General features: G+C 39.9%; 1 protein-coding gene across 5 annotated transcripts in view; it reads left to right on the top strand.

The window, feature by feature from the left end:
* Nucleotides 1-16,050, top strand: part of LOC109984416 (protein MTSS 1) — a 47,716-nt gene extending 31,666 nt beyond the window's left edge. Inside the window, exons 6-16 of one of the 5 annotated variants that reach the window (XM_029277489.2) lie at nucleotides 67-141; nucleotides 5,877-6,034; nucleotides 6,294-6,401; nucleotides 6,550-6,647; nucleotides 8,435-8,564; nucleotides 10,019-10,132; nucleotides 10,489-10,734; nucleotides 10,931-11,134; nucleotides 11,710-11,869; nucleotides 11,996-12,253; nucleotides 12,350-16,050. In XM_029277489.2, coding sequence (XP_029133322.1) covers nucleotides 67-141; nucleotides 5,877-6,034; nucleotides 6,294-6,401; nucleotides 6,550-6,647; nucleotides 8,435-8,564; nucleotides 10,019-10,132; nucleotides 10,489-10,734; nucleotides 10,931-11,134; nucleotides 11,710-11,869; nucleotides 11,996-12,253; nucleotides 12,350-12,876 — 2,078 coding nt within the window. In that variant the 3' untranslated portion in view covers nucleotides 12,877-16,050. Of the gene's footprint in view, nucleotides 1-66; nucleotides 142-5,876; nucleotides 6,035-6,293; nucleotides 6,402-6,549; nucleotides 6,648-8,299; nucleotides 8,565-10,018; nucleotides 10,133-10,488; nucleotides 10,735-10,930; nucleotides 11,135-11,709; nucleotides 11,870-11,995; nucleotides 12,254-12,349 lie in introns of all 5 variants that reach the window. The other 4 variants (XM_020634558.3, XM_020634559.3, XM_029277488.2 and 1 more) reach the window with 4 other exon arrangements.
* Nucleotides 16,051-16,260: the final 210 nt, after the last annotated feature.

Genomic DNA, 16,260 nt, shown 5'->3' with positions numbered 1-16,260 from the left:
AAAAACTGCACGTTTATACTAAGTTTTCACTAATAATACACTTTTCACCTTGTCCTCCTGAACCAGAGTATAAAAGAGCCCGACAGGAAATAAAGAAGAAGTCCTCAGACACCCTGAAACTTCAAAAGAAAGCAAAGAAAGGTAAAAGTTGAATGCAATTTACTTTCTTAATTAAGAAAATAGCTGATATGAATTTACTAAATATTACTGCTATTGGCAGTTAATCTGTTAATGATGGAGAACAATGTTCTGCTGACACTCTGCTTAAGATTGGACCGTTAAACTATCAGCTTAGAGCAAGACATCATGTTGGAGTCACACAACACAATATACACTAGCGTCTTAATGATGAAGTGAATGCATGAAAACTAGACATTGTTTGGGGGGGTCACATATTAATTACAAACTGATGCTAGAGAAAGATAGCCACCTCATATGTCCTAAAACTTGTATCCATGTAGAATGCTTTTGTTGTCCCCTGCTACTTTTGATGCTTAATCAGAAAGCATGGCACTTGAATCTTTTACTCCCCCATGCTAAAAGATTAGCTCAATATTCAAAAGAGCTTTACCCGTACATGCTTTGTGTCTGTCATAACCTGCCAGACCTACGTGTAGCAAAGATGAGCTTTAAATTTGCCTCTCTGATAGCCTCGTCATTATCTGTCTCATAGTTGTTACATCAGGAGAGAAGAAAAAGGAATCTACGGGTGAATGACTTGTAATGCTATTATTCTCTTTACTTGAACAAGATGTACCTGGGCTTTGGTGGTAATTTGATGAATGCTGTACATGACTGAAGATCTCTATCAGCAAAAAGTCAGCTTTACAGAATTAAGAGAAGTCATACACACGACCAGGCAAAGAAACAGCTTGTGAAATAAAATGCTATCTTTTATTTTAAATGAGAAAATGTCCTAACATTATAAACAACATTTTCATTAGACAGCACTAATGTGTATGGAAGGAGTTTGCCCTTGCTGAGATTGGACTTATACAAATCTAGAGAGGATAAACATTACCTTACTTGGTAAACACTGCGAGAGTGAAGGAGCTTTCTCATACTGCATGTCTTTTGGCTCAGGTTCTACTTACGCACTCGCCCACCTGGGTAAAAAATGATACACACATAAAAGGAACTGGGAAAATATGTTTCCACAGTAAGTTTTGAGATGTTGATGTGTTCAGGTTTAATTAAGTGGTTGTTTTATATTCCTAAAGTCAACAGAGGTTGAGGGGAAACATGGAACTTTCTCTTACTTTGCAGTGGATCTAACAGCATAGAACTTAAACAGTGCAGTGATCATTACTAGTATGGCAACGAGAGACTTGTGTCTTTCCCCTGCAGCATTCTGCGACACTGATAATTAAATACAAGATAAAATCACCAATAGACTATCAGCCCAGCAATAAAAGAAACAGTAACCATAGCAACATTTTGCCACAATTTTCATCTGTTTGTTGTGTAGGTGCAGCAGAATATCAGTATACTGTCAGTATTTGATTATGTCAGCTTTAAAATTTAAAACTGCCAACATTTGGAGTTTTTTGTGGCGATCAATGCAGTGATTAATAGAATCAAAGTGTCTGGTTTGTCTTAACTGGTGATGTTCTTACATTACAGAAGCATTTTACAAAGCCTTGCTTGTTGTGGTCAGCTAAGCTTGCCTGTAATGTACTATTAATTAAAGCACTATTTAAGTACTGTGTGATACTGGGCGACTTAATGATGTTACTTCCTTCTGAAGCATATTGAAGGCATTGTGTTGGTTTCTTATTACAATGATAGCAGGCATCCAAAGACAAAAGACTGCACCCTAAGGTGATGGATTAGTGTTTAGTGGTGGCACTGTTTCAGTTGACTTGGATCTCTTCCCTCTTCCTGTCCCCATGTGTTTCGGATACATCCCTGTCCTTATGCTGCACTGCAGCTGATAATCTAGGTAAGTCTGTCTGTGGCTAGACATACTGTCCAAGTTTTAGTCCAGGCTGTAATGTCTAACCAAGCACCTTGGATGCATTTACAGAAAGTCATTTTTTCACCATAATTTTCTCGGACATTGTCTTCAGACTATAGTTGTCACATCACACATGGGAATCTGTTGTTAATTTGGGTTTTGACTTCAAGGTAAAGAAACTAATGTGTTTCTTTTCAGTGCGCCACCTAGTGACACAAATTACACTTTTTTTCAATGCTTATAATTCATAGAATTTTTTTCTTTTGACAACAACAATATTTACCCACCAAAGAATGTGTGACAAGAAGGCAATGAAACAGATGATTCCGTTATAACATAGCATTTACCAGTAGCTCATTCCCCTTGCTGGTATTAGCCTAGTGATTAGAGCTAGGAAAATGTATCTTAATATACCCCACTACATCTGGTCCATGGGAAATGTCTGTAAACTCACGGCCATGTCACAGAAACAAAAAATAATAATAATTATAAAGTCTAGGAGTGAGCTAATTCTTTCAGTAATTGAACTTTAAAAATAGCATGCTGTTTACACACAGAACTTATACATCTTCTGTCAGCTTGTGTTTATCTGATGCTTGATATGTGTCTCGTGAGGGTGTTTTTCTGACCTGAGACCTCAGCCTTGCTAAGAAACAGCCTGTGACTGAAACCTAATGTAATCATTGGTCATGTGAAAGCTCAGATAATCTCATTTCTGTGTGTATGCACAATGTATCTTCATGTGTGCAGACCATGTAAACCACCTCCAGATTAGCCTCGGCTTAGTTACTGGATTTCTGGGAAGTTGAGTTTGGTAAAAACAAGTGCATCATACCCGTGGGATTTCTGACACTTTGTGTCGATTTCATGTCCCAAATGTTCTGATACATAAAAGACTATAAAATACAGCAAAGTGCACAGCAAAGCTTTATTTTCATTTTCACTAACACTCAAAAGGGTGTCTCCATTTAATCGTTACGTAGTTGCTCTGAGGGTGTAACATAGAGACACTCAGTAGTCAGTGTGAAACCAAATAGTTTGTCTACTGTATACAGCCCAATCTCTAATTGTCTCTTATGAAACACTGAAACAGCTTGGGAAATATGCTTCAGGGTGGATTTGTTTACTATGCAGTCAGTGACCACTGAACTTCCGTGAACCTCAGTGTATGTCTGTGGTTGAAGGGAAGGAGGAAGTAGCAATCAGGACCTTGTCATTCAAATAGTTGCACAAGTCACGGTACTGAACCCAGGAATGTGAACAAACCAAGGAACGACCCATTGTAGAGACAATTTCGAAACATAACAGAATCCTATGTTCGGCACTCATTACCTGTCTCTGGATTACAAGTGGAAATCTCTTGCAAGGATATGACGGCATAGGTGTGTTCCTGTGAGTTTTTCCTATCCCCTCCATCCGTGCAATTCTGCTTTTTCCATCTATGCTAATGTCCGTCTCCAGCTTGTTGAGTAATAACAATTATTAGTTTGCTTGTATTTCTTGAAATTCAAACGTTTTCATATTAGTTAGTGTGTAAAGTGATAAGTTGCTTCTTCTTGATAGTACTACCTTTAACAAAAGTACATGTAGAAGTTATATGACACTGATTGTGACAATGTTAAGCTCGGCTAGTCAAGATTCTCATGGGCCCTACCAAAACAGCAACAAAGAAAATCTTTTGCTTTTTTTTAAGACACAGTACCTCAACTTACTGTAGTGTCTATCCAAAACCACTGTGGCCAGAATGCAGGAACCTTCATTATACAGCATGCCAAAGAGACACCACAGCATCTCTGGCTTTGGAAATTTCACTTTTCTACAGTAAGGCCAACTAAGGCTTGGAGCTTAAAATGTTTTTATCACACTTAAAAGAGAGTTACAGCTCCTGGGAGAAACTCTTGATTTGTCTGGATTTTGGCGGGCCCTGTTGAAAAAGCAGCACCTCGTATATTTCAAAGTGTTAGTCCTGTTTTCTGAATAAAATTCTCCTCCTTCCATCTTGTGATAGTCAATCATATCCCTGACTGAATCTTTGAAGTGGAACATTTTAACAGAGGCTGTTTCTGTGACATGCTGCTTTAACTCACTTCATTTGACACTTACTTCAAAGCAGTGGTAACAAGCATAAAAAAAAATTACGTTATCAAGCTTGTCGCTGATGGTCTTGTCTGCAGATGCATCAGTACTGGTTTCAGTCTTTTTTCAAGACCAGCTAAAAAAAACTCAAAAGAAAACAAGATGTGACGTATATTTTGATTTATGTCACCTTAATGACTGTTCTTTGAAGCAAGTGTTAAGTAAGCATTCTGCAAAATGGAATTGAAACAATTAAATTAATTGATTAAGGTTTTAATTCAACTAAATGATAACAGCCCAACTGTTTACAACTCTTGATTAAAGCATTGTTCACATTTTCCTTGGCAACATTATTGATATAGAGTCATATTGCCTGAAGGGTTATGAATAATACAGACATTGGTCCGGCAGTGGAAACCAGACTAATGAGTGAGGCCTGTCTAGCCATATCAGGCAAGGATACAGTCAGCTCTCCACTAAACCTTGTACAATGTAATTGAATACTTATTTGTTCAAAAAGTGCCCCTTTGAAAATATAAACTACAATTTGAGCTTTCCATTCTATTTACTCATCAGTATGGTCCCCATAGTGTAATATAGTGGGAATTGCCATATACACTCACATAACTCACATTCCTCTCAGTGTGACAGACACTAAACAAAGCTTGGTTATTGGATATCTTATATATGGAAACTTTTGAACGATCTTGAAGTCAGTTAATAACAGCAAGAGATTCCAATGTGTGCTTTTCCATTTAAAGCAGCCATTGTTTATTGTCCCTTTAATTGTGGTCTAGTTGTCAACCGATGGTAAGACAAAGCATCTGAGCCAGAGCTTCCCAAATGATTTATAATGTATAGATTGTACTGCCATATCAGAGAGAAAAGAGCTAAAGCTTTATCTTCAACGTTATACACACATCCTTTTGTTTTACATTTAACGTGAAGATAATTCTCCCCTGGAACTCTATCAGTGTTTCCTTCATACTAATTTGCATTATATAGGGCCTCTCAGGAATCGTCAATGTCAGGCACCAGTTTGTTATCTTTGCTTAGACACAAGAGCAGACAGACAGACTACAGTGCTGCTTATTGTGGGTTTGACCTTGATGTACCAAAGTCAAGAGTGTGTATGTGTATAGCTTTTTTGAGGACGAGTAGTTTGAGTGGTTAGATAATGCTTTTGAGGCCCACAATAAGTTCACTTGCACAGTCTCCAGCCTTCCTGCCTCCATAGGGAATTCAAGAGGGCATGAGCTGGCTTCAGGGTGTCCTCTCAATCACCCAGGCCAACACACATAGACTCTCACAGAAACATGTACAAATGTATGCAGACACACACACACACACACCTTTACACACTCAACACAAGGTTTTACTTTTGGCTATCCGCTCACAGCCGATTGAAGTTTTTGAGGATAAGCAACAGATGACTTTAAAGTTGGTAACCTTCTGACTACCTCTGAGCAAACAATAGGAAACACTTCTATGACATGAGTGGCACTTCATGTGGAGGTGATAGCCAAAACGTAGTAGGAACATTCAAATGCTTACATTGAAGCAACAACCACAGTGAGAAGATAACATTCAGAGCTGTAGTAACACTCAGAGCCAACTCCAGGCAGAAGTAATGAAACCTCATCATACTTTCATGGCTTTGTATTCATATTGTTTGTAAATATTCATGCATGTTACAGTAGCAAAACTCTGTTCTTTGTAGTGTTTGTGTAGTAGTAGTAAATAAACCAGTCATGTGTTTCCTCGTGAGTTGGTTATCTCATTATACCTGTGATGTATTTCATTTTTTTCATGTGTTTGTTTATATTTCCATTTCGTTTCCAAGGTCGAGGTGATATCCAGCCCCAGTTGGACAGCGCCATGCAGGATGTCAGTGATAAATACATCCTGCTGGAAGAGACGGAGAAGCAGGCCCTGAGGAAGGCTCTTATAGAGGACAGGCAGAGATTCTGCTGTTTTGTAGCCATGCTGCAGCCTGTAGTGGTGAGTACAGTAATGTGTAAAAGAAGGACTAAAGCCTTTAGAAAGTCCAATCTGCAATCTGTCTCTGCATTTTGTTTTACTGACTGTGAAGGTGATTTTCAATTCATTATTTTTATTGAATTGCTTTACTTATACGTACCTTTATGCACTTTGTCCATTACCCACCATTCCAGATCTTCTTGTTTCACTCAAAAAGGACTTTTTCTATATTGTAAGCTCTTGATATATATACTTCATTCTCTGCCATTTATTCTTCTAGGATGAGGAGATTTCTATGTTGGGAGAGGTCACCCACCTCCAGACCATATCTGATGACCTCAAAGCCTTGACTTCTGACCCACACAAGCTTCCTCCTGCCAGTGAACAGGTGAGAAAACTATCAAAGATGACAGCCCATGAACAGTTAACTTAAACTGAAACAACTGACCTGAGGTCAAGTTATTTGGATTAGTTTAGTGCCTTTCACCTTGACAGGTGCAACTAAGAAGTATGACTACTATTTATCTTCCTCTCAGGTGATTACGGACCTGAAGGGCTCAGACTATGGTTGGTCTTACCAAACGCCACCCTCATCTCCCAGCACCACCATGTCCAGGAAGTCCAGCATGTGCAGGTAGGCTCCCACATCCAATCACAAGACTCACAGCCACAAAGTAGTTTACCTAATGGACAGACACATCTGGGGTTTTTTTCCAGGATGACACAAAATATAAAATAAAATGTCTACAGTTTTTTTCAATCATTTCCAACAACTGAGATATGAGGAACAAATATTTTTAAACATTGAATTTAGAGGTTTAATCATAGCATGTGTAATGTATGCACAAAGGCTCCCAAACCCTCTCAATGGCTGTGAATTATATTTGGAGACATCTTAGAAAAGAAAAACTTTTGTGTTGCCCAATCTATGTCTGCCACCCAGTGGTCAATTTAAGATGGAGTAGTTAGCATATCCTTCATCTTCATTTCTCTATTTGTGCTTCATCTGCATTGGTAGTCAATAGCCCTATTCAGACTGCTGTTTTTAGGGTGTGATATTTACACTCCTGTGACCGTTCGCCTTTAATTGAATGTTGCTGAGGTGTAACGGGGGGGGGGGGGGGGAGTGATCATCCCTCTGTGCAGCCTTCAGAGGTAAAAACTGCAATACACGGGAGATGGGACTCTTGAGTCGTTATGACTGCCAGGCTTTGCTAAGGCGCTGTTGTGAAATTGTACTCTGAAAAGGGCTTATGATTCACCTAAGCAGGTTACACTTGAATTTAACTACCGGTACATTTTAAAGGAATGGCACAAGGACAAAGTTTGATATATAATGTGGTATGTTAGACTTCATTAGTTGTAGCTCTTCAGACCATGTCCTCTACACTCTCTCCTCTCTTCTTTTTTGTTTGTCATTTTTCTTGAACTTTTCTGGTTTGAATAAAGACATTTGTTTTTGCCTGGGTTGGGTATTGCTTTGCATTTCTAATGTTAAAGCTTTGGGATATTAATTTTGAAGACAATGGGTTTCATCAAAAGCTTAAATGCCTTCCAGTCTGTTGAAACACTATAAAAGAGCAATTTAAGTGTTTCACCCCAAAACAAGACTTTTTGTTGTTGTGCTTTCAACCAATCGTTCATGAAATGACTAAATCATTATGAGACAGCTGCTTTCTTGGTTTTGATGCTTTGTAATTATAATTTTCACAGACTTTGAAGTAAGGCTTAAATAAGACAGTTTTGCTTTTTTTGCATTGTATGTTTTCATTCTACATAATTTACTTATTTTGATGCATATTTCATTTGACAGTGTTTGCAATCTATCACTTATGTATTGCTTTTAGGTTTTAATTTACACAGTAACTAGTCCTCAATAATTCCACTACTGTAGTGTAATTAGCTCACAGTAATCTCTGTGTAGAAACTCTCAAACAGCGGTTTCAAAGGCATGAGACCTTTTGATTTCCAGCCTCTAATTATTGTCATTATGATATCATGCCTCTTATGTTGTTTTGTTTTGTTGACTGGATCGGCCACAGTCACTGCCTGCTGCATCTTGGTGTGCTGTGTTAATTGTTTCCCACCCTGTCTCCTCCACATTCCCCCCAATCCATTCTCTCCTTGTTATTCCTGTTGTCCAACCATCCTCCTTCAATCCATGTCTATGGGTGCACTTTGATTCTCTCTTCCCCCCCTGCCCCCCCCCCTCCCCCCGCTTGTCACTGCCAAACTTCTCCTTCCTCTGGTCCTTCCCTCATCCCTCACCCCTTTCCCCCTTCTCAGTAGTCTGAACAGCGTTAACAGTAGTGACTCCAGGGGATCCAGTGGCTCCCACTCTCATTCTCCTTCCTCCTCTTCTTCCTCCTCTTCCTCACACCACCTCTTCCACCACCATCCCCCTCGCCATCGGTACCGCAGCTCTACCCTACCCCAGCAGACCCCAGCTCGGCTCTCTAGCATCTCCTCCCACGACTCAGGCTTCATTTCGTCATCACAGGACCAATACACATCGTGCAAATCATCATTGCCAATGCCAGCTGAAACAAAGGTAAGAAAACAAATGTCAGCGACCCACATGTAACCGTCATCATAGCTTAAAGTAGCTTAAAGTTCAAGGCTGTAAAACCAAAAAATGCTTTATGTTTTATAGGTTATTGTATTCAGAAACAAAGAGAGAAACCCCAAATCAGCAATCCACAATAGTCTTTTCTCACACATTTCCCCAGCCACTATGGGAGGCAGTTAGCTGACAGCAGAGAGTGTATGTGATCATGGTGAAGTCATTTCACTACTATTATTATAACATAAATGTACAGGAAATTAGTCTGCTTCCATTCTAGCCCAGGGCAAAACAGGTCAGCCCTATCCTGCTATTAAAGAGTCGACTGCTGTGACAGACTGTGGTTTGGTTAAACTTGCAGGGGCCTGATCATGCTGTTTGATGTATTATCATTAAATGTATCAAAGTAAAATTATATATTTCAGCGTCAATAGTATGCTTTCCTCTCGCTGAGGGCATGTTTCTATCAGCAGGTCTCATTGTGTCACTTTTATTGCACCATCAGACATGGACTTTTTGGGTAATTATCGATGTAATAGTCAGGGGGATTGTCTGTGTGGGGTTTTGTGGTTTGAGATCAACCATGAGAGCGGCTGGCTGCATTAGATGGCGTTTTGTAGGGTGCCAGCAACCAGAGTTCCCCTGTCCAGGACACAGTGGTGGAGTTAGACTCCAAGTTTTTATGATGCAGTGAGAGAGTGGTTTGGCAAATTCATACGTGACCTGTTTACAGTACAGTCTCAAGGATTAGCCCTCTCAATGCCTTATTCTAAGGTTACCGTAGTTGATGTTGGAAAAAGTTGTCATGACTAAATAGGATTTACTGGGGTTACTCCTTAACCCTTGACTGGTAAGGCCAAAGATTCTAGTCAATGTGGACTTCTTTAATTTACATACATTTTTAATAACGTTGTGGTTGGTGCTCTGCAGCTGAAGCTGACCTCTAATCTGCTTCTGAAGGACCACAAGCAAAACAACGATTTCCCTTTTATAGGCATGAATTAAGTATGAATTACAAATAGGGTGTTAATTGCTAATATTTCCCTTTTAAAATGTTTAACACGTGTTTGTGAGAGTACTTTCAACATCCTAAAGACAACTTATCCTGTGCATTATTTAACAATGCTACAGTACTGCTGATGTCAAAGCAATTAATGCTTGTATGACTCCCAGTGCACCGTCTCTGCCACCTTTATGGTCACTTGTCTGTACTCCTCACTAACTGCTGAGGACTGTGGAAAAATTGCAGCTGCTCTCTAACAAAGTGCTTCTCTCTGCTTCTCTCTGTCTACCTGCTGACATGTCTGTCTTTGCGTTTTTTTGCCCCTCTGCACATGCCTATCTGTCTCAATTTCTTCCACCACCTCCCCCCCTCACTAACCTCTTCTCTCCCTCTGGTCTCATCTCACTGGCTTCTTGCTGCTGCCCCTTTGCTTTTCCAGCCTTGTCCCAGTTCCAGGTCCTCTGAGGTGTCAGAGACTGGGCAGCCTCACAGTGACTGCAGCTCCCCCTCTCCTCTAGCTGCTGCTACTGCACCTCAGCACACTACTGACCAGGTGAAACACGCTTAACCCTCTTTCACATACATGTCTGTACTGTACAACTACTACATGCACTACAGCTTTCTTGTACCTAACTTCAAATTGGCTGTACATTACATCAACTTAAGTTCATCACCTGCTACTCCCAGGCATGCACATCAAGTTCTCATTTATGATTTTGATCATCATTTATGATAGTTTCCTTTGTTCTGTTTTATTCCTCTGGATCCATGTTTCTTTTTGTGCTGTTTAATTATTTCACTTAAGTGATGTGGCCATTTTTTTGTTGTCATTTTCCTTTGTATATCATTTAAGTAATGTATCCCCTTGTATTTTGTTGTTTTCTGCTAATATCCTGCACACACATCCAGCTGTCCAATGGTTTTGACCACTACAGTCCGGCAAACTCCCCTTACCTGCATAGCAATGGGGGGAGTTTGGGCTCAGGATCAGGCACCGCCTTCCCTTTTTTCCCTCCTTCCTCCTCATCCTCCACCTCCACCTCCTGCCCCACTCGCTCATGGTCACGTCCCGCCTCAGCTTTACTGCCAGACTACCCTCACTACGGCACAATGGGCTCCCCCATGGTGCCTTCATCAAGGGTCCCCAGCTGGAAGGTTTGTTCATCACCTTGGTCTTGATGATCATCTTGCTCCCGTCCTCCTTTTTAAACAGTTTATTCAACATATGTCATTTACATTATTTTTAAATCAACTGTTTGCCTATTTTATACTTTTGATGTGTGTAGAGATGAATAAGAGGACAGAAGCAAAGTAATGTGATATTTACACCTTGACCTCTCTTTTCTTATAGGACTGGGCTAAGCCAGGCCCCTATGATCAGCCAATGGTTAACACACTGAGGAGGAAGAAAGACAAGGAGGCCCCAGCTGTAGTAGACAGTAATGGTGGTATGAGTAATGGTAACATCCCAGGGTCTACAGCACCAGCCTCAGCGGCTCTTCAAACGTCTGCATCAGTGGAGGAGAAGAACAGGATCGTGGCTGCACCTATCAAGGTCAGATCATTCAAACTGTTTGTGATATAAAAAGTCTGCCGTCATTCAGCATTTTTTCTGTATTTAGTTCCTCATTACACTATTTTTTTGTTATTCATAGCACATAATCCATTTTAGATCATACTTCTTCATTTCCTTTTTAGAAATTTAAGAGAACTGAATAGAGAATAATTGTCTATACATCTGTTCTATACTTTTTGCAAGTTTATGTTAAATTAAGAGAAGCTCAAAATGACTCTAGACATTTTTCCCCCTTTATGCCTCTTAACTTTCAACTTTGTGCTTGAAAACATTTGTAGTTTTCTATGGCTGATGGCAATTTGCCACGATACTGGACGGAGCACACAGACTTAATGCCATCTGTGTTTCTTTAGTTTAAGGCAAACTCACATTGAACTCCCAGCAGGCCAATGTTTTCACAGTTGAGGCATTTAGACCACTAATGTTCCCATTTAGTGACATCAATTGTACCTAATGATTGTAATGAGTTAAATGAATTGTACCTGGCTGTGTCCAGACAGTCAGACCATCAGACCCCATTACAGAATGTTGATTTCACTGCTTGATTGCTCCAGGCTGGGGATATTGACGCCCATGAGGAACTGGCTCTGGCTTTAACCAGAGGTCTGGAGCTGGACACTCAGAGATCCAGCAGAGACTCCATCCAGTGTTCAAGTGGCTACAGTACACAGACCAACACACCCTGCTGCTCAGAGGACACAATACCTTCACAAGGTAACACAATGTCTATCATTTAGTCCTCAATTGTTTAGTAAACTGTCACCTGTTTTTTTTACTCTTGTTTCATACAATATCTTGCTGTGTCAATGCATCATTTACCCCTCTCTTTGTGTTTTCTAGTATCAGACTATGACTACTTCTCCATGGCGGGGGATCAGGAGCCTGAGCAGCAGCAGTCAGACTTTGATAAGTCCTCCACCATCCCCAGAAACAGTGACATCAGTCAGTCTTACAGACTAATGTTTCAGAGCAAACGGCCGGCCTCCACAGCCGGCCTGCCCAGCACGCAGGCTCCTTACCCAGGTCAGGGAGCCTACCCTGCAGGGCCCTATCCCTCCACACCCATCCACGGTGGGCCTTATCCTACTACCCCTACAGGTACAGACTACACAGATATTGTCACAATTGGATATAATTCTCTAAAATCTTGAAAAAATAATCTATGTTTGGCTCATTTGTGCTCTTCCATGGCAGGCTCAAATTCAGGTCAGGCATTTTATTCTGGATCCCACAATGCCCCTGGCTCCTATTCTTCAGGCCATGGTCCAGTGATTGTCACTCCTGGAGTTGCCACAATCCGCCGTACCCCCTCCTCAAAACCCTCCGCCCGCCGCTCAGGTTCAATAGTGGGCACTGGCCCCATCCCTATTCGTACTCCTGTTATCCCAGTAAAAATCCCCACAGTGCCCGACTTGCCTGGAGTGGTAAATGGGAGCAGGAGTGCGGAGGAGACCAGAGGTGGAGATGAAAGCCCAGATTCTCCAACATATGCAGGAGGTGGGGATGCCAGTACGCTGCCTATGATGTCCTGGAGTGGTCAGGCTACCACCAATCCTCCCAGTGTACCCCAGCACCTGCAGAGGGAGCCAGGGCAGGACGGAGGAGAAGAGGACCACCAGGGAGGAGAAGGGTCAGAGGGCAACATGCTAGTGGCCATCCGCAAGGGGGTCAAGCTTAAAAGAACCCTCACCAACGACCGCTCAGCACCACGTATCCCATGATCACATGACACAAGAAACATGTGATCTTGCGTCAAAGAGGAGTGCGGCTCTCCCTTTGGGTCAAAGGCTTTAGACAAAATGCTGCTGATAGAAATGTGTTGTACAGAATCAAAAAAAGTCTTTATGCTAGTAAGAGAAATCAAACACATTTGTTATACATAAAGCATAACCTCCTTCTGTTTGAATTCCCCATCTTTAATGATTCAGAAGAAAGATGCATACAGAAAGTCTCTTGTTCTGGTTCAGGTATCATTTGGGTTTTAATGAGGTAGAAAATGTGTAAAGCGAGGTTGTTAAACATATAGCTTTGGACCTGAAGTGGATCACACGCCTTTACAATATTAAGACCTAAGCCTAAGGTGGTGATGCAAATCCGAGCCCACAGGTGTGTTATGAAATACAAACGGATGCTTTTTTGTTTGCAAATAACCAGAGGAACAAAATCAGCATTACACTCGAGGACAGGAAAGATTAATTTCACACATTTTGTTTCCAGTGTTTTCCCTGAAGCAGAGGGTTGGACCGTGTCAATGCCTCTTCTCTGTAAATAAACAGTGTGTATCATATGTAAACACTCATTGCGTAGGGAGTGCAGTGTACTACCGTGGGACAAAAAAAAGCATTCCATCTGCCGAGTGGCTTGGCAGAAGGGGTGCAACGAGAAATTCAAGTACCACGCAGTGCCAAGAGAGCAATAATAAGGTGCACTATAAAGTACTGGCTCCAATGTCTTTGCATTGCACCATTTGGCATCCCCTGAACAGTATGGACTGCTCACTTCGAGGGACGCCCTGAAGGCTGCAGGAGGGAGCTGTGTTGTCAAAGCCGTCTTCCACTAACAGTTCAAATATGTAAGATTTCCACAGAGCCAATCTTAACACAGAAAGCTCCTCACTAAGCTACCGACGGTAACGACGGGACTTTGTGTTAAAGTCAAAGTGTGCGAGACAACAGTGTGACCTGAACGTCACATTGTCGATGCCCTGACATTCAGACACTTTAATTTGCGTCCTGTTTTGTTGAATTTGTTTTAAGTATTTACATGATTTGTAAATAATTTTGCATGTCAAGGATTGTGTTTGTGCTTCTCACTTTCTGTGTCTATGCTGTTTATCGCTCTTCTCCACAGTCACGATCATTTAGTCTCACATCTTGAAGCAAGATTTTATAGAATAATCATCAAAGCCCTTTGCCAGAATTTGGTTTTATGTTGCATGTTTTCCCAGTGTTTATTTTATTAAATCCGCAGTATCTACTGGCTTGAGCTTTGTAGAACTCTTCAGTAGTTTGTGTTTCTATATAAGCCCTAACATATATATATATATCCCCTTTTTGTGTAGCAGCATTTATTAGCCATACTGCAAACTGCTGTGCGATCATAACGAATATGATTACTAATGAATGTCAAAGTTCAGACGCGCATATCAAAACTCAACATTTAATGTACTAATATTAATTAAGGTTCTATAAAACTTCATGAGTCAGATATTTTTGCCGGATTTGAACCTCATCAGTAGGGTGCTATGATTTGTTATGTGACATACTGTTTTTCTTACTGTTATGTGACATGTTAGCCTGCATGCTCCGCCCATTTGATTCATTTGGTTTTAACGTGTCATCTACAATTTTCTTCAACACTACACATATTAAAATCTTTATTACAATTAAGTAAAAACATCAACATATGTACATTTGAATGTTTTCCGTTATATTTCGGATGATATGGCTTTAAGAGGACCTTTCCCTCAAACTGCAGCATTTTAAGACTAAAGCATTTAGTGTCCGTGAGATATATTTTCATTTCTGTTTAGGCACTGTGAGAACACGGCTACTACAACAACAACATATATAAAAACTGTAAATGTTACATAGCTGTATAAGTTTATCCAGAAAGTCACACTTTTTTTTAATTTATTTTCTTCTTCTCATTCTTAAAATCTATTTTTAGTTCTTAACCTGTCTATTTTTTATACTTGTATGAAGTATCAGAGTAATTAGTTGTTTTATCTATCAGTGCATGTGAAGTGAAATATTCTTCGCTTTCGATAGACTTCATTATGTCCCTTATTTCAAACACACATAAAGTGCATACACTGCATTGTTGTAATCAAGTTAAGTAGGTTTATTCCTTTGACTGCCAGGTCAAAGTTAGGTTATATAATGGAGAGGTTTGCATCAGTATTATGAGTTCAGATTTGGGGGGAAATGGTATACGAGTCCAGAATGGTTTCACTTTAGTTAACACAGTGCAATCTCTACACAATAGGTATTCTTGAATCAGATTTTTATTGTTGGTTTCAGTGAATACCTTTATGTGTTCGGTGTGTTTTGGATCAACTGAGTGGAAAGATGACTGACAGCATGCCTCGCTATGATTCTTGATGGAACAGACTGCAATCTTTTCCTGGGGATGATTAGAACTTAAATGTTTGTATCTCAGTTATTTACATCTGGTAAATAAGGTACATTGTTGGTCAACAGTTCTTTTAGTAGGCCTCTTGTTCAATTAGATTCAAACAAATAGCACGCTGGTCTTTTGGTAAAATCTGACCTGAGTTTCCCACGGACATCAACTTATTTTCTACATCTTTATCAGGTTTCTTATGTATTAAACGTAATTGAAAAGTACAATAGTTGATGACTCAACTCTTTGTCTGAATTAAACCCAGACTGTAAAGTGGGTGCAGTCAAATCGAACCAATTGCATACAGATACTCCGTACGGTGTAATGTAGACTGTGCTAAATCATATAACGATACGGATGTTTGTGAAACTTGGCTTTCAGTTTGGAATATTGTTAGTAATGTTAATTTTATGTATTTTGTTTTTGTTTTCTGGCCGTCCTCATGTCTAAAACCTGTAATGTAAACTTGTAAGTTCCATATTTAAATTGCTAGCATAAATATATATTATATCAGAGTTGCCAAATGTCAGTATATCCTAAAATAAGAAGTTTATAGTTTGTGAGGGTTTCAAAGTAAAGTTTGACCTGGTTTAGTTATTTTTTTTCCCCCCTGTAGAGAACATTTTAGTTGTTCTTTTAGAGGAGAGTTGACCTCTCTGTCTGTCCGTGTACAGTTCAAAAGCCTATGATGCAGTTTGTTTCAGCAGGTAAAGATTGTTATTTTTTGTGTAATGACAGCTTTCGCAATATAATAAAAAATATAAATTTTACTTTGACTCTGAGTTTTTGAATGTGCAAATTTGCAACCTTTCTGAGTTATCAGTATGAAATAAAAAAATAAAAAAACACCCCATGTAGTATAAAGTGTCAGGCCTCAAACATCTTAAATCAGTCTTCTTTCCCATTTGTTACATTTCAGGTAAATATTAGATATGTTCCAATAATAGAGAATACACAAGTTTAAAATGTTCCTGAATAAT

The sequence above is a fragment of the Labrus bergylta genome, chromosome 8, assembly GCF_963930695.1.
Source record: "Labrus bergylta chromosome 8, fLabBer1.1, whole genome shotgun sequence".
Classification (NCBI taxonomy): domain Eukaryota; kingdom Metazoa; phylum Chordata; class Actinopteri; order Labriformes; family Labridae; genus Labrus; species Labrus bergylta.
Note: the sequence above shows the minus strand (reverse complement) of the source record. Positions and strands in the feature narration are given on the sequence as shown.